Source organism: Emiliania huxleyi (genome assembly GCF_000372725.1).
Source record: "Emiliania huxleyi CCMP1516 unplaced genomic scaffold EMIHUscaffold_31, whole genome shotgun sequence".
In the NCBI taxonomy this organism is placed as follows: Eukaryota; Haptophyta; order Isochrysidales; family Noelaerhabdaceae; genus Emiliania; species Emiliania huxleyi.
Window position 1 is genome coordinate 408,828 of NW_005199684.1, and position 22,202 is coordinate 431,029.

General features: G+C 66.6%; 5 protein-coding genes across 5 annotated transcripts in view; 2 read left to right on the forward strand and 3 right to left on the reverse strand.

Moving 5' to 3' along the window:
• Positions 1-5,846: 5,846 nt before the first annotated feature.
• On the reverse strand, positions 5,847-8,967 carry GSHS1 (glutathione synthetase; the record flags this gene model as incomplete). The annotated part of the gene is made up of 11 exons (XM_005774713.1): positions 5,847-6,157; positions 6,284-6,349; positions 6,484-6,595; positions 6,789-6,887; positions 6,933-6,934; positions 6,955-7,015; positions 7,093-7,149; positions 7,315-7,425; positions 7,926-8,024; positions 8,184-8,294; positions 8,557-8,967. 11 exons carry the CDS (start codon positions 8,965-8,967, stop codon positions 5,847-5,849), a joined length of 1,440 nt encoding a protein of 479 aa, XP_005774770.1.
• A 2,600-nt stretch (positions 8,968-11,567) lies between these two features.
• Positions 11,568-12,152, reverse strand: EMIHUDRAFT_207374 (hypothetical protein; the record flags this gene model as incomplete). The annotated part of the gene is made up of 3 exons (XM_005774590.1): positions 11,568-11,817; positions 11,897-11,933; positions 12,137-12,152. 3 exons carry the CDS (start codon positions 12,150-12,152, stop codon positions 11,568-11,570), a joined length of 303 nt encoding a protein of 100 aa, XP_005774647.1.
• Positions 12,153-15,755: 3,603 nt separating this feature from the next.
• Positions 15,756-18,263, forward strand: EMIHUDRAFT_207376 (hypothetical protein; the record flags this gene model as incomplete). The annotated part of the gene is made up of 7 exons (XM_005774591.1): positions 15,756-15,773; positions 15,813-15,941; positions 16,133-16,534; positions 16,772-16,948; positions 17,034-17,426; positions 17,912-18,007; positions 18,147-18,263. 7 exons carry the CDS (start codon positions 15,756-15,758, stop codon positions 18,261-18,263), a joined length of 1,332 nt encoding a protein of 443 aa, XP_005774648.1.
• A 273-nt stretch (positions 18,264-18,536) lies between these two features.
• EMIHUDRAFT_101378 (hypothetical protein) lies at positions 18,537-20,266 on the reverse strand (the record flags this gene model as incomplete). The annotated part of the gene is made up of 3 exons (XM_005774592.1): positions 18,537-19,377; positions 19,713-19,783; positions 20,045-20,266. 3 exons carry the CDS (start codon positions 20,264-20,266, stop codon positions 18,537-18,539), a joined length of 1,134 nt encoding a protein of 377 aa, XP_005774649.1.
• A 1,082-nt stretch (positions 20,267-21,348) lies between these two features.
• EMIHUDRAFT_207379 (hypothetical protein) overlaps positions 21,349-22,202 on the forward strand; it is a gene marked incomplete at both ends in the record, with an annotated part of 1,490 nt that continues 636 nt past the window's right edge. Inside the window, 2 exons of the mRNA XM_005774593.1 lie at positions 21,349-21,961; positions 22,032-22,150. Of these exons, the coding sequence (XP_005774650.1) occupies positions 21,349-21,961; positions 22,032-22,150 (732 nt within the window). The remainder of the gene's footprint in view (positions 21,962-22,031; positions 22,151-22,202) is intronic.

A 22,202-nucleotide genomic window follows, 5' to 3' on the forward strand; every position in this document is an offset into this window, starting at 1 on the left:
AGGCGGTCCTCCTCGCCTCCGTCGCCGTCCAGCAGCGCGTACCGCGCCTGGAGGCCTTCGCGCTCGCAGCGGTGGACGAGCGTCTCCGGTGAGCCAGCTGCCAGCCGCAGCTGCAGCACCGTGCGAAGAGCGTCGGTGAGCCCCGCACGCACGCACGCGTTGAGGGCCCGCAGCGCGTCGTCCCGGGTGATGCCTCCACGCCGCTCGCACCAGAGGCGGAAGAGGTCGTCGCCGGACGCCATGTGCGCGACGAGCGCCGCCATCCCAAACGGCATGTCCTCCACGTGCGAGGCGAAGCCAACCTTGTCCACCCGCGCCAGCGTCGACTCGTTCGGCGCGTCCCGCAGCTCCTGCCGCAGAAGCAAGCTCGCCACGTCGCGCCCGTTCTCCTCGATCGCGTCGCGGCGCTCCTTCTTGGGCTCCCTCTCCTTGCTCTCCTTGCGCGTCGCCCTCTCGACGCACATCGCAGCGCGCGTAAGCAGCGCGAGCGCCTCATTCTCGCCTGGCCCTCGCCGCAGCAGCCGGTCGTTGAGGATCGCCGCCTCGAGCGCAACGAGCTGCTTCCGCGCCGCCTCGCGCTCGGCACCGACCAGCTTCTCGATGGCCGCGCCCAGCGCGTCTTTGGCGTGCTGCCGGTCAAAGTCGGACGGCTCCGGCCGGTCGATGATCGGCTGCAGCGCAAAGCGCTGCAGCGAGGACTCGTCGAGCAGGACGGGGCGGGGCAACGCCTCGGCGAGCACGGCCGTGTCGAGGCGGATCCGCTGGGCCGAGAAGGACAGCCGGGGAGCGACCGCATCCGGCGACGGCAGCGTCACGTTCCGCGCGGCGCGCTGCGCTGCCGCATTGGCGCGGCTCACAGTGCGCCCCGGGACAAGCGCGGCCGCCCCTTCGTCCACCTGGCGAGCCGCCAGCTTGCGCGTTCGCTCCGCCTCCGTCGCCTCCTTGTGCGCCGCGAGCCGCCGCCTCAGCTCCTGATCCTCCTCCTCGGCCTTGGCCTTGGCCGCGGCGGCCGCCTCGGCGGCCACCTGCTCCGCCGTCGGGACGAATGCGGGCGCCTTTGGCGACAGCGACACCGTCTTGGCCGGCTGGAGGACGATCGTCTTCTGGCGTGCCCCCGCCTGCTGGGTGGCCGGCGGCGACACCCTCTTTGGCGGCGCCAGCTGCGCCTTGCGCTGCTCCGCCTCCCTGGCCTCCGCGTCGGCGGCGTCCTTGGCGGCCTGCGACAGTCGCATCCGCATCTCGGGGTCCTCTGCAGAGAGCAGGTCGGGGCCAAACCACTCGATGAGCTTCTGGACCCCGACGTCCACCACGAAGCGGCTCACGCCGATGACCTGCACCCGCTGGTACTGATAGCCTGCGACCGGACCCGAGATGTGCAGCTCCGCGCCCGTCTGCTGCTGCAGCGCGATCTGGTGCGAGTGGTTCTTGCCGAGGAGGATGCCCGCCTTGTCGGACGCGACGGTGAAGACGCCCCAATGCGACGGAGTGTCCGGCTCAGCCCGGCGTGTCGGCAACAGCGACGCCTCGCGCTCGGCGCGTGCTGCGCGCGCCGCGCGTGCAGCCGCCTGCTGCCGTGCCTCGTACTCCTTTAGCCGCTGCGGGTCAGAGAGGATGCCGTAGGCCTCATTGACCGCGGCGAGAGCCGTCTCCGACCCCGGCACCACCGGCTTCGACGGGTCGAGCAGCGACGACAGGTACTGGTGCTGCGCCTTGAGCGGGTTGGTCGAGGGCGGCAAGTCCCCCGCGGCACCCATGACGCGGCGCGGGTCGCTGTCGGCCGCCTTGATGGCTTCGATCGCCATCCCCGCCTCGATCACGCGCACCCTCTCTGCCTCCACCGCCTCCATGCGCGCTACCTCGGCCGCTGCCGCCTCTTCGGCGGCCCTGCGCGCAGCCTCAGCCGCGGCAGCCTCCGCAGCAGCGATGCGCGCCGCCTCAGCCGCAGCCGCCTGCTCCGCGGCGATGCGCGCCCTCTCCGCAGCGGCGGCGGCAGCCCGCGCCTCCGCCCGGCGCGCTACCGCGGCCTCCTGCTCCGCGGCAGCCCTGCGCAAGCGCTCAGCCTCGGCAGCCCTGCGCAAGCGCTCAGCCTCCCGCTCGCTCTCGGTAGGCGCAAGCCTCACCGCTTGGCCGACGATCTCGAACGTCTCGGGCCACTGCCGGAGCCACTTCGACAACCCACCCGCCGCCGAGACCTCATCCCGCGACTCGTTGCCCCCAGACGCGTAGAGCGCCGCACCAAACTGAGTCAACGGCATCATCGGCTCGCCCGACTCCGCAATGACGGCGGCGGCGACGTCTTCAAGGCCCCTCCTTGCGGCGGTGGCGTTGGTAGCGCCTCCCTCGGGCCACTCTGCCAGCTCGACCAGCATCTCGCCCCTGTTCTTGGACTCCAGCCAAGGCACGAGGCGGAGCGAGCTCATCTCGCTGACGAGCCCTCGCAGCCCGAGGCTGGAGTCGCCGAGGGTATGCAAGCGAACCTCGGACGGGCGGCGGCAGAAGGCCTTGTGCCGACTAAGCAGCTGCCCGAGTGGCACTCCACGCCCCTCCTCTCGCAGCATGCCGGCCACCTCGGCCTCGAGCTTGCCCCTCGGCGACAGAGAGATGCTGACGCGCGGCTGCTGCCCCTGCAGGGCGAAGTCGGCGGGCCACTGTGCGAGCCACTTTCCGAGCCCGCCCTTTTTCTTGACCGCCGCCGTGATTGCGTCCCGCGCATGCGAATCCGCGAACTGGTCAGCAGCATCTCGGGCCAGTCGTTGACCCAGCTCGGTCAGCAGCATCTCGGGCCCGTCGCGCATCAGCGTCTGCCCGACCCACGCCTGGAGATGGCGGGGAGGGGAAGAGGGGGTGAGGGGAGGGGGGGGGGGCGTGAGAGGCATGGGGACGCGTGCGACCTTGAGGCTCAGCTCTGTTAGCTGCCCCAAGCCGCCTTGCTGGCTGCCCCCGCCTCCGGCTCCGCTGCTGCTCGCCGCACCCGATGCAGGCGCCGACGGCGCGGTCTCGGCGGGGGGAGGCCCAGGACCCTTCCACTGCGCGGGCTTCACGACGACTGAGCGCCCGTGCATGACTGGCGGCCTGTTGCCCGCCTTGAGGTGCGCGAGGAGCGCCGTGACGCTGGAGGAGTGCTCGAAGTTGACGAAGGCGTAGCCCTTGTCCGAGTAGACCACCTTTGCAACCCCTCCCCACTCAGAGAAGATGCGGACCAAGTTCTCCTTCTGCGCCGCGGGGTCTAGTCCACTGCCGACGGAGCCCACCCACACCGAGAGCGGGTTGAGCACCAGCTGGGGCTTGGCCGGCTCCGCCTCGGTCGCCGCCTCTTCGCCGATCTAGAGTACGAACGCGCGGAAAGAGGGTCGGATACGGGACTGAGTATGAGGGCTCCGTGTGCCGAGGCCAGTCTGCGAGCCCGACGGAGCACAGTCGAATGCGTGGTTGTCTCGGGTGCTGGCTGGAGTGCAGGGGGTGGTACTCCGCATCTAGGCCCGCGCGCCTCCGCGTCCCACGAGAGGGCCGTGTACCCGAGCGCCAGCGCGGACGCCTGCTCGCGCGCGTCCAGGCGGCTGAAGCGGCGCTCGCATGCCTCTGGCGCGTCGCCGGCGTCCCAGCTCGTCGCGTTGTACCCGAGGGCCATCGCGGACTGCTTCTCCTTCTCGTTCAGCGCCGCCCACGTATCCTTGTCCTTGCCAAGCGTCCTGCCCGCGGCGGCGGCGGCGGGCAAGGCCGGTGCCGGTGCAGGCGCAGGCGCGGGCGCGGGCGCGGGCATGGCGGCAGGCGGAGGGATCGGAGCCGCTGCAGCCGCTGCAGCCGTGGCCCAGGCGCGCGCTCGGAGGCTGCCGGCATTGGTGCCGTCGCAGCCCGAGGCGTGGCTTACGATCTGCTCCTCCTTGAAGTAGAGGAAGCAGAGCGGGCACTGCACGCCCCACTGCTGCGAGGAGCTGCCAGAGCTGGCCGGCGGCGGCGCGGCGGCCGGCGGGGCGGCGGGGGGCGGGGCGGCGGCCGGCGGCGGGGCGGCGGCCGGCCTCGGGCGGGCGGTGGGCGGCGGCGGGTGGGAGGGTGGTTGGCGGGAGGGCGGCGGGACGGAGGGCGGTGGGACGGAGGGCGGCGGCGGCGGCGCCATCTGCTCCGAGGAGAGCATCACGTGGGCTCGCTCCGCGCGGGTGAGCAGCGACTCGTGCGGGGAGCACTCGACACCGAGGCAGTCGCAAGCCTCTTGGACGACGGCGGCGGCGTCGTCGCCCGTCAGCTCGAGGTGGTGCTCAAAGGCACGCAGCAGCTCGCGGAGCCGCTCGTCGTCCGCCGACAGGGCGGCGGCGGCGGGCGGGTCGCCGCCGCCGCTCGCGCCCCCTCCCTCCTCCTCGTCGTCCAAGCCTCCCTCCTCCTCCTCCTCCAGAACCGCGAGGCAGCGGCTGATCTTCTCCTCGACGGAGCGCCCGCCCTCCTCGCCCACCTCGAGCATCTCGCACGCCTAGTCTCGGGTAACCTCGGGTACCCTCTGGAAATCTCGGGCAACTCGCCCACACCTCGAGCATCTCGCACGCCTTCGCCGCGAGGACGTCCGCGCCGAGGCCCGGCAGGCCGAGCTTCTCGCGCAGCTGCTGCGCCTTGCTCTCGAGGGAGGCGGCGGCCGCGGCCGCGGCCTCCGCCTCCTCGGCCGTCTTGCCGGCGGCGACGGCACTGCTCGCCGCCTCGCCCGCAGCGCTGATCGCCGTGGCCTCATGTCCGTTCCGCATCGCAGCAGTCATGGCCTTCGTCTTGGCCATCGCCGTCTTGGCCGACATGGGCTCGCTGCTCGCGGCGCGGCGGTCAACGATGCGGGGAGGAGGCGCCGCCGGCTGTTGCACGTCCGGCTGCATGATGGGCACCGGGGGCTGCGGCTGTGGCGCCGCTTGCTGCTGTGGCGCTGCTTGCTGTGGCGGCGGCGGCGGCGGCGGCGGCTCGGCTGCTGCAGGCTGCATGACGGGCGCGGTGTTTGACGTGGGCGAAGCCTGCTCGCCGAGTGCCTGCTCGATGAAGAGCACGGCCTGGCTCTCCTGCTCCGGCGTGAACTCGATTGGCGGGATCTTGAGGTCGACCATCGCGCGGCAGGCCAACTGGCGCGGATAACCGGCGTTCACCAGCCGGACCACGATCGACTCCTTCTTGGCCTGGGGCTGGCCGAAGCGCTTAAGAAAGCGCAGCTCTTCCCCTCGCCGCATCTCTGCATCCGCGGCGACTGCCTTGAGTTCCTCCGCGTCCATGTCCTTTATGTCGTCCAGGATGTACCCGAACTCGACCACGAGAAGATCGGCGTACGCGCCGAGATTGATCTCGCCGAGCGCGTCGCGGAGCCCATCCCCCCCGGCGTCCATTTGGCTGAGCACCCCTTGTTGGCGACCAGTTTGAGAAGAGGCCGGGGCCTTGATGGGGCCACTGTTGTTGGCGCCCCGCCAGCGCACTGCGTGTTTCTTTTTTGTAAATTTCTTCCGAGAATCCCACTTTGAGTGTGTGTGTGCGCCCAGGAGGGGAGGGCGCATGCGTAACGACGCTGCTAGAGATGCGTTTCGGGGCCCAGAGATAAAACTTCTGATGCCATGCATGACCTAGTAGTGTCCCCAGCTATGGGCGTGTCCACGTTGGAGCCAGGTGTGGTGTGGGCGCGAGAATAGCTCCGCCGTTAATGGAGGCAACCGATGCGAGTCGACTGGTGTGTGTCGTCGTGGTTTCGTATCAAGAATACTCACTCACTCACAATCCCACTGCCACACCCGCATTGAAGTAGCCCCTCTCGCCGCGAGCCACAGCCGGCGAGGCCGAGACCCAACTAAGCCTTCTGGCGCGGCAGGAGACGGTGTGCCGCGTGCCGCACACGCTCACGGGAACAGGAGCGGCGAGCTGAGGGCGGCGAAGCCGGCGACGACGCCCCCCTCGTTGACGGAGGCCTGCTTGACACGCAGGAGGTGGCCGGCGGCGCGGTTGAGGACCGTGCGCTGGCCGTCGCCGAGGAAGACGCCGTACACGCCGAGCTCCGCCGCGCACTCTCCCGCCACCAGCTGCCCCCCCTTCATCAGCACCGCCGGCGCGGTCGGCGGCCGGATCCGCTCCATGAGGATGTAGCCAGAGCGCTCCTCCTCGCCCATCGTCCGGAGCGCCTCGGCGAGCTCCTCGTCGAAGAGGTTGTTGCCTATTAATTAATAGTTAATTAATCAGTAGTTGATTAAGAGCTCCTCGTCGAAGAGGCTGCTGCCTGGTAGGGAGACAGGCGAGTGAGGGGGCGACCACGGCGCTGCATGCCTGCACCCCCCCCCACCCCCACCCCCCCCCACGAGTCGAAGGGCTATGAGTGCAGGCAAGCCGGCGGCACAAGCCGCGTCTTCTCGAGTGCAGCAGAGGGGGGCGGTGTGTTCCGCATCTAGAGGATGGTGCCGCCCCCCTCGCGCTGCGGCTTGAGGACGTACCCGGCCGGCGCAGCGAGCGCGTCTCGCACCGCCGCCTGCACCGCCTCCCCACCGCCCTCGTCCAGGCCGTACAGGCCGGCGAAGCAGGTGCGCAGCAGTGCCGCCTCCTCCGCGCCGCCGGCGAAGCGGGCCAGCGCCGCCTCGTCGGCGAGCAGCTGCTGCACCTGCCGCGAGGCAGATGGCGGGAGCTGGCGGGAGATGGCGGGAGAGATGGCGGAGGAGATGGCGGGAGATGGCGGGAGATGGCGCGAGATGGCGGGAGATGGCGGGAGATGGCGGGAGATGGCTGGAGATGGCGGGAGATGGCTGGAGATGGCTGGAGATGGCGGGAGATGGCGGGAGATGGCGGGAGACGACGCGGGCGCGCGAGATCGCCTTCTTGGTGCCCGCGAGGTGCTGCCCGATCGAGGGGCACTTGATGGCGTGCGATCGCTCGAGCAGCTCGCGGCCGGACCACTCGCGCTCCTAATGGAACGAGTCCGAGAAGGCTCAAAGAGAAACTCCTGCCCCGTCGCGGCCGCACCCCCTCGCGCCGTCGGGTAGTCGTTCGGCGTGTAGCCGGCGCGAAAGTAGACCACGGAAGCCTCCGCGCCTACAGGGAGGGATCGGGAGGGGGTGCAGGGACACCCCCGGCCCGGTAGGGCGCCACGGAGGCCTGCACGCCGTCCGGCAGCAACAGGCGCCGCTCCGGCCCGCTCAGCTTGCCGGCCGCCTCCACCTGCGGGTCGAAGGTCGAAGGTGCAGGGGGAGCAGGCTCCCAGCCCCTCGTTGGCAGCCGCCCCCGCCTCAGCGGCCCCCACAATCGGGGAAGAGCGGAACGGAGCTGACATGCGCTACTCTCGGCGATCCCGGCTAATCTCGGCTAATCTCGGCCAGTCTCCACCTCTGCCATCGTCATCCGGACGAGCGGCACGCCGTGCGAGCGCCAGAGGCAGGCCTCGATGCCGCGCTGGTCGGTGACGTTCCTCTCGGCGGGCTGAACCACCATGAGAACCTACAGAGGACAAGAAGAAACTCGTTAAGAAGAAGAGGTTCTTTTCCTCTCGGCGGGCTGCACCACCGCATGAGCACCTACAGAGGAACAAGCTCTCGGGATGAAGGAGAACGAGCGCAGCGAGGCGGGCCGCCCCACCCCCCGCAGCACCGCGCAGGGGCCCCCCTTTGGGGAGGAGGCCACGTAAGCGGCATGCGCCTGCTTCACAGCTGCAGCTGTGAAGAGGCGCGCCCCCTTTCCCACTCACGGCGCGTGCCCAGCCGCGCCTCCGCAAGGGCCGCCGCGATCTCTGCCTCGCACGGGTTCGGAGGGAGCCTGCCGCCGGAGCCTGCAGGAGGGCTCCGAGAAGGGTCCGAGAAGGGCCCCTCTGGCGGTCCGGAGGTGAGCCGGCCGTCAATCAAGCCGGCGGCGAGCGAGGCGTGCATGTCTTGCAGCGACGCGGTGTCGCCTGTGAGTTTGAAGGGAGAGGGTGGGACGGGGCGGTGCGGCCCCGCACGCACTCGTGGACGCGCGCAAGTGCAGTGGCCGCGCGGTTTGAAGACGGCGTCTTCACGCGGCGGAACGGCTTCCGCCGGCAAACTGAGACTTGTCTCCGACATCTGCCTCTGGCATCTAGAGGCGGTCTCGAGATGTGTGGAGATATGGCGAGATATGATCTTCCTCGGGCATCCAGAGGCGGTGAGATGCGGTGAGATATGGGGAGATGTGATCTGCCTCCGGCATCTAGAGGCGGTCTCGCCCGTCACGGGCGGCGCGACCCAGCGCGGGAGCAGCTCCGCGTGCATCGCTGAGAGCTTGCCCGACAGGGAGCCGAACGAGGACGAGATCGTGTTTAGCTCGACCTGCCGGAGCAGCTTATCTCTGCTCATCTCTGCTCATCTCTGTGTCGTATCGGGGTCATCTCCAGTCCTCTCTGATGGTCCTCTTCTCTGGTGGTCGAAGAGCTTGGCCCGCCGGGAGCAGGGTAGTCGGGGAGTGGGATCAGCCGAAACGGAGTGTCTACCCCTCCCCTGCGTGGTGAGGGTGGCCACAAAGCGGGAAGGCCTCCAGAGTCGGAGGGGCTTTGAGGCATTCTCTCGCGCGCTCGACCTGCCGGAGCAGCGGCGGCGCGCCGCCCGGCGGCTGGTGGACCATGTAGTCGGAGCGGTAGATGCCGAGCTGCAGCGGCTGCGTCGGGCCCTCGGCGTGCACCGACTCGGAGAGCTGGAGCAGCCGGCCAGTGAACGCGTCCTGCTTCACGACCGAGCGCGTGGCCGCGTGCAGCCAGTCGACATCGCGCGCTACGCGATCGACGAGCGCGTTGAAGGGGACCGCAAGGGCGCGCGACTGCTCGAAGAGCTCGCTCGGCCACGGGTACGGCAGCAGCGAGCACGGCGCGGGCAGCAGCGACGCGCCGGCACCGATGAGGATACCGCCCACGGCCTGCCAGGCGAGCGTGTCGGATTGCATCCGCGCAACCAGGCTGGCTGGTAGGCCGAGGAGGGTCTCGGGCGGCGCGGAAGAGTCCTCCTGCGCCCCGGCCGAAGCGAGGATGTCCGCCATCCAAAATCGATCGCCGACGAGCTTGGAAACAAATCCGAGTCCCGCTCGAGTAGTATGCTCGAGGTAGTATGAGACCGATCCGTCGCAGTTCTCTTGCTCCAAGCGCTTGCGCTTCGGCGGTTAGTGGTGCACTAACCTCCGAGAAACCCTTCGGGGCGCTCCTTATCGCAAACCCTGTCAGCAGAGTCCTCCTACGGGAATGTGATCTGTGATCTGTAAGGGTCCGCCCGCAGGCGCATTTTGTATACCGAGGCGGTGCCCGGTGCCGAACCTGTCGGACCTTAAGACAGCATTGTAGATCCCTGGGCGAGGGTGGTGGAGAGGGCGGTCCGTCGGCGCCAAACCACCTCCCACCGAGGCGGGCAGGTTCCACGCGTTCCCGGACCGCCCCGTTGGAGGTAGACCCTACGGGAATGTACGTATAAAGAGCTACAGTGGGTTGCGGGCATTAAGAAAACGTCGCATTAAGAAACCCTACCAAGAGATTTCCGCAAAAATCTAAGAAACCACGGCGCGCCGCAGGCGCGGCCCCGAGAAAAGGCCAGACACGAGTCTCGAGTGTGAACGGTAGGGTGCCCACAGGACCCAAAAGAAAATAGCTTTGCGGCTCAAAAAGGGACGCACGCGGCAAATCTGATGTTGGCCAGTTCCAATAGGAGCGAGGCCTCTTCCGTTGGGGGACCGAGTCAATAGGAAACGAGGGTTTCCCATTGTGTCCCCTTCGCGTGCGAGCGTGACACTGCACTTGGCGCCGAGCGCCCGCGGCTCAGACCTTGTGCAAGCCGACCCTCGGTGGGAGCACCGGTCCGGACCGATGGCGCTCGGTGTGGAGCAAGCAAGACCCCCCCCCCCCCCATCGGCGCGCGCCCGAGGTTCAAACGGCCGCCAGGAGCACCAAGAGGACTCCTCATGGCTGCTCCCAAGTGGGCTTCGACCGGCCTCGGCTGGGGGGGCGGGTTGTCCCGGTTGCGGATGCCTTCTGCAGCCCCCTGGGATGGGGACAGCACCCCAAAACTGCCCCACGGCGGCATACAGCACTGCCAGCCAGCCTCTTCCTCCTCCAAGGGCTGTACTATAGGCCATATTGCGCCGCCTCCTACTGGCAGCCGGGCGGGCGCGCGCGCCGCGGGCGCCTCGGCGCGCGCACGGCTCGCAAAGTTCGAACGAGTACTGCCGCCCGGCCGCCTCAAGGCTGCCGGACGGCAGTACTCGCCTCGCAAGGAGCGCACCGGCTGCTCTGGCTGCTGCGCCGGCGGCCGCTGCGCTGGCCGCTGCTGCGCCGGCTGGCGGGCGGTACGGCCGCCGGCGGCCGTTGCACCCGCGCCTTCCCTCGCGGGCGCCGTCGCGCCGCGCGCGCCCAACTCTGCTGGCACACGGCACACGTCGTCACACAGCCGCGGAGAACAGGCGGTGCAGCGCGCGAAGCGCGCGCGATCTCGTACTTTTAAGGCTGGATCCGGCCATTCCAAGGGTATACCTTTTGAGAATCCCCAGCGCCCACCCTCCTAGTCACACTCTCAATATCTCGACTGGCCAACACGAAGTGCTGCGATCGGGAGTGCCCCATTTTTTCTTTTCTTTTTTTGGGTCCTGTGGTGGGCACCCTATGAACGGGAGCCCCAGCTCAAAATTTCTCTTCGCCTGCGGCGCGCGCACTTGTCACTTTCCAAGTCTACGGTGTTCTGAGTGGAGTGGAGATGGAGGCGTGTGTGCGTCTTCCCGTCATCCAGAGAGCCGACTCGGCGGCAGACTCTGGCATCGCCCTCGCGGACCGCAGCTTACCTACCTCTTACCTAAAATCCTTAGGGGGCCGGCTCTGGCCTGAGTGCCGGCCGGAGCTAAGAAACCACGGCGTGGGGTGGATGAGGGCTGTGGAAAGGCCTAGAAACGGCGCGCGCGTGCGATTTCTTCATTTTGAGTGCGCTCGGTTGTGAGGTCGACCACGGACCAAGCAGCGCCTAAAGGGCGTGCAAAAATGGCAGCTGTCGCCGACCGACCGTGCGACCTGTTCGCCTCCAGCCCCCCCTTGGTCCCGGCCCCCCCGCCGAGGGCGATGCTCCACGACCCGTACGAGAGGAGCCGTGCCAGTGCCTAGATTAGATATTCTTACCTTCTTGCCCCCCTCCGAGACTGGAGACAGTCACCACCCGTACACAGGAGAGATGGGAGTGCCCCCCGCCCCCGCTTGCCCTGCCTGCGCAGGATAGCGTGCCCCGATAACGGCGACACTTAGCGAGGGTCACTGCGCAAGGAGGGGGTGCGTCGCCTTTTCTTTATCCTCTCGAGGGAATGTTCTCTCGACGCCCATGGCCTTTTTCTGAGGTTTCGTACTAATGACGTCCTTCTTGGCACTTCGGGCGTCGGTTGTGCGTATCTGTGGTGTCTAATTCCCCCGGTAATGTGTTCGGGTATCGGTCGTTGAGTGGACGCTATCTCTAACCATTTGATCTACGTTTGCCGACTTCGGCCGACGGCCTCTCGATGGTCGAGTGGCTTCCGGATCGAATCGGCGACTATGACCCTTATATTTTTTTTCACACCTGGCGGGCCCAATTTTGCTCAGATGCACCTCCGAAAATTCGAAATCGCGTCCTCCACGCTTAGCGCTTGCACCTTGTGATTTTTGGGTCAAAAATCGTCCCGATTTCATAATGTTCGTTCGTACGTGCATCCGCGGCGCCCAGCGCGGTGCCAGCGGCTCCCATACCTCTAAGAGGCCACCCACCTCCGTATAGACCCTTATATCCGCGGTTTACGCCCAATAGAGGCAGCTGCAAGAGGGCCCGGACGGGCACTGCGGCACACACTGCTCGCTGCTCGGCCATGCGGTAGCGTCTGGTGATGCCGCCCCTGCGCGGGCGGGGGCGTCTCGCTCGGCAGCAACTGCGCCGCGCAGCGCAGGTTCGAGGGTCGCGGTGGGTGGGTGCACTGGAAGACGTAGCGGTCGAGAAAGCGCTCAGCGACCGCTACGTCTCGAGGATGGAGCCGTCGCGCGGACCCGACCGGCCGACCGGCAGTAGCAGCAGGCGCCGGAGGGCGCGGGAGGCAGCGGCGACACCTCGGGCCAGAAGCGCGAGCCCTAGGCTGGTGAGGGGGCCCGCTCATGCGTAAACGGCTCTGGGACTTAGCTAAATCGCGCATCGAAATCGGGACGATTTTGCCAGGGCACCGTCACAAGGTGGCATGCGTCCGTTTTTCGTCACGGGTGTGCAGTGCCTAGATAAGTCTGTGTGCTGTGTGGTGCACGCCCTCCGAGCGGGGCGGGGGGTCTGCCCGTCGGGTTGCTGCCCTAATCCCACCAGGGGTTGACTGCTCTATTTATTTATTTGGCCTGGCGCGCACGCTCTGGCACTTCTGGCACTAACACAGGTACACCACGGGAGCCGCCTAAGCGACTCCAATCTCCTGCGAGGACGGCGGGCGAAGGCGCCGGGTGCTCAGAGATCAGAGTTGCACGCACGTGTGGCAGACGGATGGAGGCTCTTGACGTCCCCATCAATCACTGCTGCCCGACCCACGTGTACAGGGCCACAAACAGCGTCTAAGTTGACGGGTTGGAGGGAATCCCCGCCCGTGCCGGGAACAGTTCGTCCGAGTCATGCGGGAGCCAGGTGTCCCAGCTCGCGTCAAATCCGAGGAAGCGCACCTTTGCCTTGCGTGCGCGGACCGCGATCACCTTGGCTTCCCACCTAGCAGTGGGGTGGTCTGGCGGCGCCCATGCCACCTCCACCGCCTCACCCTTGGTCCGCTTCGTCGAGCGCCACAATGCGGAGGGCCGCTCCTCGTAAGGGCGCAGCTGCGTGAGTGGCCTCCACTCGTCTTCACCCTCGTCCTCGTACCCGCGATAGCGCACGAGCACCAGCCCGTTGGCGGCGCTGAACGCCAGCGCGTCGGCCTGCCACCACGCGTGGCGCATCTCGTCCGCATTGTCGAGCTTGTTGTCGTCCGCCCACCCCTTAGCCTCGAGCCCGTCGCGCCCGCCGAGTAATGCTCGGTAGAGTGCCTGCCAGTCGCGCTGAACGCCGGGCAGGGCACCCTGGAGGCGAACCCGGCGGCTGAGCGCAGAGCACCAGAGCTGAGCGCGGTGCCGCGTGTACACCTCCAAGAGCGCAGCGCAGGCGGCGGCGCACGCCACGAAGCTGGCCGGCGGTGCGCTGGCTGCGAGGTGCTCGAGCACGAGGGCGTGTATCTCGGCGGGCAGACCCATCAGCCGCTGCACGCGCCGTCCGTGGATGAGCTTGTGCCTGGGCCGCGTCCTTGACGCCGTCGCTGGTTGTGCCTCTCTACTCCCTTCTACGGCTGCATTCGACATCTCGACCGCCTGGCGTCCCGCGTACTCGTCCTCCGCTGCATCGGTCGCAGCCGATGCCTCCGCGCCAAGATGGCGCGCGTACAGCAGCGCACCCTCCTGCGCCGTCGCGGCGTAACCGAGGTACTGCTTTGCACCGCGCACCCATTTGCTCACGTTAAAGCCTCCCCCCTTCGATTTTGCGCACACGCCTTCGAACCCGGTGCTGGAGCGCGACGAGCGCACCAGTGTCAAGCCCTCTGCCGCCGCTGCCTGCTCCGCCTCCGCCGCCGTCATAGACTCGGCCGCCGCCCCTGCCGCTGCTGCCGCCGCTGCCGCCGCTGCCGCCGCTGCCGCCGCTGCCGCCGCTGCCGCCGCTGCCGCCGCTGCCGCCGCTGCCGCCGCTGCTGCTGACGCCTCCGTTCCCAGCTCGCGCGCGTACAGCAGCGCTCCCTCCTCCGCCGTCGCGGTGCAGCCCTGTGCCGCCGCTGCCTGCTCCGCCTCCGCCGCCGTCATAGACTCGGCCGCCGCTGCTGCCGCCGCTTCTGCGGACGCCTCCGTTCCCAGCTCGCGCGCGTACAGCAGCGCTCCCTCCTCCGCCGTCGCGGTGCGCACCACCGCAACTGGAGAGGATTCGAGCTGTTTGGGGGGAAGGGTAGGGTGATCCCGGGCTACCCCCTACCATACCGCGTTGGTGTCCAGTCCGAGCCTGGCTGTTCTTCACCTACCTACCTACCCCCTACCCCCCTACCCCTCGACACGTGTCTTGGGCTCGGCGAGCGAGGTTTGCCTCTCGCACCCCGTCTGTTTTCCTTTCCTTTTTTCTCTACAACATCCTCTCTTTTCCTCTCTCTTTTCCCCGGAAAACTCCGTGGAAATCGTCAAATTTTGGGCTCTGAGCCGAGTCTGAGGCTGGTTTGGGCCCAAAATCAGCCAAATTTTAGGCCAAATCGGCAAAATGCCGGGAATTTTGCGGAGAACCCGTGCATACTCGAGTACCTGGAATTTACCCTGCGACCGCCTGGGTATTTTTTCGATTTCCTCAATTTTGCCTCAGATTTTGCCCCAGACCAGCTCTCAGACTCAGGGAAAACAGCGAGTTTCCAGAATGGAGCACCAAACACCCTCTCTCTGTTTTCCCTGGAAATTTCCGGAAACGCAAAGTGCTGGGGACCCTCTGTTTTCCTTTTTGTTTTCCGGAAAACCTCGCCGAGCCCAACACGTGTCCAGGCACAGCGGCTACCCCCTACCCCCCTACTCACAGGTCTCCAGATTGCTGGCCCCTGAGAGAGAGTTGGCCCCTGTGACAGGCGAGGCGGCGCGGGCGGCGGGCGAGGCGGCGGTGGAGCTGTCGAGGTCGATGGACGGACCTTCCTACATACATACATACATGGACATGGACATGGACATGGACATGGACATGGACATGGACATGGACATGGACATGGACTGCTCGATTGAGGCGCCGGCGCCGGCGGGCGAAGGCGGAGGGGGGAGAGAAAGATTTTTATTAACCAACAAGAAATCACCATTTTCTCTTCGGAGGGGTGATGAGGTTGATGGTCTCCATGACAGGTTGGCCGCTTCGAGAACCTAACGAGCAGGCTAAAACGACCAGGCGGGACGCGGCCCACCGAATCGCTAAAAGAGAGAAATCACTATCGGGACTATGAAAAATGAATCCTTCGTCACAAAAGAAACTCTCATGGCGAAATTATCGCGCGCGCATCGTCGGCCAGTTAACACCACGCTGGCGCTCGAGGGCGAGGACGGACCTCTGGCGTCCCTCGAGCTGCGCAGCGTGGGAAGCGATCACCGGTCGCGACTAAGGACTCGGTGCTGCACGTCTCGGCGGCCGGGCGCGTGCGCACCGTGGCAAGCTGTGAAGGCGGCGCCGGCGTCGCCGTTGGCCCGTATGGGAGCGCGCTGTTTGCGTGCGCACGCACACTTATCTAATGTGCGGACGCGGTGTGTGTCGCCGCCCTGTGCGGCGTGTGCGCGCCCTCTGAGCTCTGTCCGGCGAGGATGTGTTCGCGGGTGCGCAAATTTGACGACCAAAACTTTCCACCGCGAGCTATCTTAGGTTCTCTCGATCGCTTCTCCATCATGCATGCAGACAATAAAAAAGAACAATCGACAAACAAAAGGCGCGTCGAAGCGAGACGAGGCTATACCCCGATGAGACAGAGCACGGCACCACAGGCCAGGGAAAGAGTTACCCTCTCGCACAACACTGTGCACGGGACGCGCGACAGGCCAGGGAAAGAGTTACCCTCTCGCACAACACTGTGCACGGGACGCGCGAGGCACAAGAAAAGAAAAAAGAAAGCAACTTTCTCATGCCACTCGGCATCCGCAGGGGCTCAACCGAGCCGCCTTGCCGTTCGGAGGCCACTCCCCCCCCCCCTCCCCTCTCACCGCCGGGCCTTGCCACCACTCGCCTTACTCTGCTCTCCACCTGCTCCACCTGCAGGCGCCGACTCCGCTCGGAGTCATCACCATGGGCTCGCTTGCGGACGTCACCCCGTCCAGGGATTACTACCGCACCGTCTAGCAGTGGCAGCTCAAGGCGTGGCAGGAGGTCTTTGACGAGACCTCTGCCTGCGAGAAGATGCCGGGCATCAAGCAGTTCAACACGGTCAACGTACAGGGCCTCACGCTGGGCTGCCCGGTCAAGACGGGTCAAGTTTCAGTGGGCTGACGGCCAGTCCGGCGACGCACGCGGCCTCTCCCTCGTACCCTACGTCTTGACGCCCGACTGCGCGACAACGGTGCCACTGCCTGCTCCCTACGAGCTACGTTCACCCCTCTCGCACCGCACACACGTGGTTCCAACCCACCCGATCACTCACCCTGCCCTCCCCCGTGGACCTGCAGAAGTACTCGCCCCTCCCGCTCGGGACCTCCAACCCCGACAAGCAGATGCACCTCCCGCAAAAGTGCTGCGGCTCGTGCCTCACGCAGCGCACCGCGCTGTTCGACGCGACGAGCGTTGCGGCGCAGTCCTTCATCCTCTCACCCGTCTTCAAGCCCTTTGGTGTCCCGCCGCCCGCGTACCACCTCTCGCCAGAGACATCCATTGCTTTCAGCGGAGACGCCGCCGGCCCAGCAGCCACCCGCATCGGGTCGCCCTTCGCCAGTCTTGCCGACATGACGTTCCGCATCCAGACGGCGCCACAGCAGGGCAAGGAGGAGACCTGCCTCTTCATAGACGGGGGGCCAGTCGACAACACCGCCATCGCCTCGACGGTCGCAAAGGGTGCACGAAGCGTTGTGGCGGTCATCACAAACTTCGGGCTGTCCCCTTTCGACCAGCTTGGAAATTTGCGTGGTTCGAACAACTACATCCAAAATCTCCTCGCCCCTCTTCGGTGCAGGGACGGCTCCTCCCGCCACACCCGCGCAGATGAAGGGCTACCTCGTCATGAACCAAATCTTCAACAAGGGGGGGGCCGGGTGCCCCCCCCCCCCCCCCTCCCCCCTCGCCCCCGCCCTGAGCTTCCACCCTGTGCACAGTACGAGGACAACTTCGACCGCGCGCGCACCAAAGCGCTAGCTCCGCCGCGGGATGGAGCCGACTGGAGCTATTACCGGGATGGAGCCGACTGGATGGTCGGGCGTCCGCTCGAGGCGCTCGTCGAGCAACTCAAGGACCGCTTCTACTGCGGCGAGCCTCTCGTGGCCACCCTCGCGGTGTTCGTGAAGACTTGCCCCCAAACCGACGCCCCCCCCCGCCCCCCTCCTTCTGACCCTTAAGACCACTCACCTTTGTGTGAAGGGGCTCAAAGTCATCGACAACCCGTACCATGGCACTAGCACAAAGCAAGGCAGCGTAGACCTGACCGTGATCTTGTACTCGCCGCCCAAGCGTTGGATGGTCAACCGGAACCCGGAGCTCAACCCCGAGGCAAAGGATTACGTCTGCGCACACCCCGACGCGGACGCCGTGGTCACGGGGATGAAGCCGCTTGGCCTTTACCCAGTTTGTCCCTTCTACCCGGCCAAGCACAACGTGTTCGACAAGGACAACGGGAAGGCTCCGTTCAAGAATTTCCCCAATCACTTTTTGCCGTTTCCCCTGATCGCCCTCTCTGACTCGCAACTCAATCTCTACGGCTACTGTGGGGACTACATTGTCGAACACTCCAGCGCTCCTCGATCGACTCTTCAAGTCGGACCCGTGAGATGCATAGCAGAGCAGCACTGCACCAGTGCAGCTGGCAGCAGCCGCCCCGCAGAGGTCTATCGAGATCGTGTGTATACTAATCGACCTCTCAGTGTCTAGTGTCTCTTGGCGATTGGGCCGTGGGGTTCGCGAGAGAGGGACTCCGAGAGAGCTGTGCTTTGTGCTAGGCTTTGTGTTGATATTGAGACCTTGTCATGGACCTTGTGAGTTGTGTACATTTCCATGCAAGACCTGCCTCTTTGACTTTGTGGCAATGTGCTCTGGGAAAATTCAAAGACGACTCGCAACCACGGTGCGAAAACGAGAGGGGCAAAATACCAGCGTAATGGCGGGCCTATTTGACAGTCGTCCCGGCTCCGGCCAAGCCCCAATCGGGTCCTTTCATACCAGATCTGGGCCGAGTGAAGCCTGAGTGAGTAGGCACACGCCGCGGGTGAGCACCGGAATCTCTCGGCCACTCACTTCCGCAGGTCGCCGCCTGCTGGCGCAGCGCCCGGATGGGCCATATCGAGCGGCGGGCGCAGATCTACGCGGCACTGTATTGGGAGCGGGTTGTTTCGCCCCAAGTGCGAGCACAAATGATGTGCGCGGCCGGCGAGGCGCTCTGCGACGCCAGCCAACTCGCGCTGCCGACCTCAGACGGCTTGGCTCGGCAGGGCGGTGACAGCGACCGCACGCGAGCTGCACCCCACCGCCCGCCTCTAGGCAAAACATGCCGTCGGAAAGCGCTGTGCGGAACAGCAGCCGTGGGCGCTCCGCGTTTTGGGTGCTCCAGCGTTCTGCGCGAGCATCTTCGCACGATACGCTCGGCTTGTCTGGTGAACTCGAGCGAGAACACACACACAACACACAACTCCGAGCAGCTGCTCACGCGCGCGCGCCTCTCGCCTCCTGTTCAGTCCCAGGGACGGTTTGTGTAGTATTACCTTTAATAAACCAACCACAAGCGTGACACGACATCAGCTGGACACCCGGGACAGTGTGCACTCGCGCCAGGAGCTCCGCAAACAGGGCACAGCGGGAACCAGCGCGGGCCGCGCGCGTGTGTGGGTGGGGGCACACGCACGCGCTAGACTGTGCCGGTACGGACGGATTCTACTGAAACGCCACCGGCTGGTCGCACCAGCCGCTAGCGCGCAGGCTGTGCCGGACAGGCTCCGCCGCCCACGGCTGCTTGAGCGTCTTCTTTGAGTACGCAACCAGCGCGTGCGCCTCTGCCATCTCGAGGCGCAGCTCCTCCGTCGGCGCCGTGTACGGCATGATGTCGCCCGTCGCCGAGTTGATGCCCACGGTGGTGAACTCGACCGTGAACTTGTAGGAGCCGGGGGCAGGCGCGTCGGAGCCGCCCGCGCGCGGCTCCACAAAGGAGAGGCGCATCGGCGTGCGAGCATTGCACGCGACGAGCAGCATGTTGGAGAGGCGTCGCGCGCTCTTGATGCGGAGCGCGCCGACGCCGTGGGTAGGCCGCGACTCGTGCAGCGACACGATCCACGCGGCGTGCTCCTGCGAGGTGATGGTGAGTGTGTGCGCCCGCTGCCAGTGGTCCTCCTTGACCGCAATCTTGGCCTTTGTGCCGCTCGGAGGCGTAGAGAAGTACTGCAGCATCGCGAGCGCATACTCGCGCAGGGAGGCCTCCTCGACCAGGACAGCAACCCCAAACATCGGGCCGGTCCTCTCGAGCAGCTTGAAGGCGACCCGGTCGCGCATCTTGGTCACGACGTAGAAAAAGGATTGCGGGAGACGTTCGCGCTGCGCATGAAAGGCCCGAACAAACCGCTTGGGGATGTTGTCGAGGGGCTCCCACGTCCAACCATCGACATCGTAGTCTTCCCAGGCGGTCAGAAGCTCGATCCCCCCAGCTCTCTGCCGCCACGAGACGACCTTCTCGACGTTGTAGCTCTCTGGCAGCAAAAGCCGTTTTCGGCCCCGCCCGGACCTGCGGCGGGTTTGGTTGGATTCCGTGAGATACCGATTTTTCTGTCACTAAATAATTGGCGTAGTGCTTGCCATGAGGGCGTTGAGGGTTGGGGGGGCGGCGTTATGCGCCACATAAATCGGGAAGTACCATCCTGTGCGCCGCAAAGGCCGATCGCGCCCGACGGTGGGGCGGCTCACCGCACACACACAGTTGCGAGGCCGAGCCCGCCGGGCGCGTAGAGCCGAGTGGCCGGGGGGGAGGCGGACCAGGGAAACCGCGCGCGGCAGTGCGAGGTGACATGTGGCGCGGTCACGGCGGGGGAGACGGCGCGGTGCTAGGGGCGCGGAGCGCACATTGTAGCGCAGAAAAGGGCCTTATGAGTGGGGTAAACGGACCAAGGCCCAGCCGCACCGTGACAGAGCACCTCCAGCAGAACCACTCCCATACAGTGAAGGCACTTGCCACAGAACGCGTGAAGGAGCCACCCAGAGCCCTCAGACAGCATGCTCCTCCGGAACGAAACCTCCGCCCATGCGCCCTGAGCTGTTGAAGCCTCGACCCCCCCCCCCCAAACACACGTCACATCTCACATCGCCGCTCCTCTCGTCAGTCCTCTCACTGCGCCTCCGTCCCGTGATTTCGACCCTCAATGTCCTTCCGCCGCCTCCGCGATAGCCAGCGCCACCTCGTGCGTCTCCAGCGTGACCGCAATCCCCATCTTGCCCGCGAGCGCCGCGCGCAGCAAGGTGTCCTTGCACTCCTCTAGCGTCGGCGCTCCCGCCCCATGATGCACGCCCGAGCCAACGAGCATGTCGGCGTACGGGTGCGGCGCGGGCGTTGAGTCGACGATGGAGATGGCCCAGAAGGGCGTCTCGCCACGTGTGTACCCAATCGTCAAGTACGACATCGTCCACACTTCATTTGCGTCGCCAGACGGCGCGGCCGCCGCGACCTCCTCGTGTGGCAGGGATATCCGTACCGCCCTGCATCTTGCGCCGGTTGGCCGCCTTCAGTTTCTCCTTGAACTCTGGCTGCGCTTCCAACACCGCGTGCAGCTGGGACTCGAGTGCCGCGACCTCCGTCTCGGCCATGGATGCGAGCGCCCCCGCGGTCGAGCACTCGCGAGTTGTTGCCGGGGTATCCAGCATCGACACCGTCCGCACTCACCATCCTCCGTCACGTCTGAAAATGGCAGCGGCAGCTGACCCGCTCGGATGATCATCCGGGCCGCAGCGTAGTCGTGCTCCAACAGCGCAAACCGGCTTGCCGCATCACGATCCGCGCGGGCGCGTGTGAGCTCCTCGAGAGCGCGTTGCTGGCCGTGCCGGGCGGCCAGCAGAAGAAGCTCCCGACCCGAGGTCTGCACCAAGAGCAGGAGAGCCGCCGGCGTAGCGAGGGGGGGTCACCAGCTCGAATGGCGGCTTCGCAGGCGGCAAGCGTCCTGGCCGCAACCTCTGGGCTCGGAGGGACCGCGTTAGCCTGGAGCCCATACGTCCACGGAGGCACTGTGGCATACCTCACGCACTCCTGCAGGTGCCCCTGCTGCTGCCAGCGGATGCGGCACTGCGGGTGCACCAACCGCCGATCGCCCAAGCAACCGCACGGCGCCACCAGTTGCGGCTCAGTCGTCTCTCAGTATTGCAGCGCCTGCTGCGCCTTGGCGCTGCCGCCCGCGGGCTGCTCCTCCTCCATTACTGCTGAGAATGATAGTGTAAGAGGAGGCAGAGTTTGGTCGCAGGGCGCTCGGGTCGCCTCGGAGCGGCCCCGCGCGGGGAGGTGGGTGGAGAGCCCGCCCCCGCGCCCGGCGCGCCGTTTTTCGCGCGCTCACCAAGCGGCAAGAAAAGTCCCGCTTGAGCGGTCAGCGGCAGCAGTTTTGTCTTGATTCTCTTTGTGTGAGTCAGACCGTGCGCGCGTGCGATTTCTTCATTTTGAGTGCGCTCGGTTGTGAGGTCGACCACGGACCAAGCAGCGCCTAAAGGGCGTGCAAAAATGGCAGCTGTCGCCGACCGACCGTGCGACCTGTTCGCCTCCAGCCCCCCCTTGGTCCCGGCCCCCCCGCCGAGGGCGATGCTCCACGACCCGTACGAGGGCATTTCTCTCACGGTCGACGCGCAAGAGTGGCACCGGCTCGACGTGGATCGGGCGCTGATGTGGACGAGGGTCCGCGTCCTCTCCAACCAAGCCTCCTTCGCGCTGCGTGTCCGCGTCCGCCCGCCCGACGGGGAGCGGCTCCCCGATAAGCTCGCCCTCAAGGCCACACTTGTCGTCGACCGCCAGGGGGGCAAGGACACCGGCGCGGGCAAGGACGCCGCCTCCGCCGCCGCGTTCACAAAACCGCACCTCCTCGTCTCCGAGGCGGGGGAGGCGCCGCTGCTGCTGGACGCCCCGCCGGGCCGCCACTCCCGCGCCGCCCTCCTCCCTGCTGCCCCGGTGATGGTCGTGCCGGACCGGTCGGGCGGCGGCGGCGGCACCGCTCACTTTTCGCTGCGGCTCGGCGACTACGCGCTCTCCGACCGGTGCGGGATCGGGCGCTCGCTGCTCAAGCTCCTCATCACGCCCGAGATCGCCACCTCCGCCGACATGGAGGCCATCTGCGCTGGAGGTCTGCGGCCTGTGTGCCACGCCCCCCTGCAGCCGGGCACCCCGCGGCACGCTCAATAATTAATGGCTAGGCGGGCCTCGGTCGTGCACGACGTTCACCGCGCCCTTTCGAGCCATCACGCGCCTCCGCCTGCAGCCCTCGATCATGCACATGTACCCGCCCCCCGGCTCCAAGCCGTCGGGCAAGGCGGTGCGGATGCCCCCCCCCTGCCCCCTCCCGGCAGCCTCGCGCGCCGGTGCGC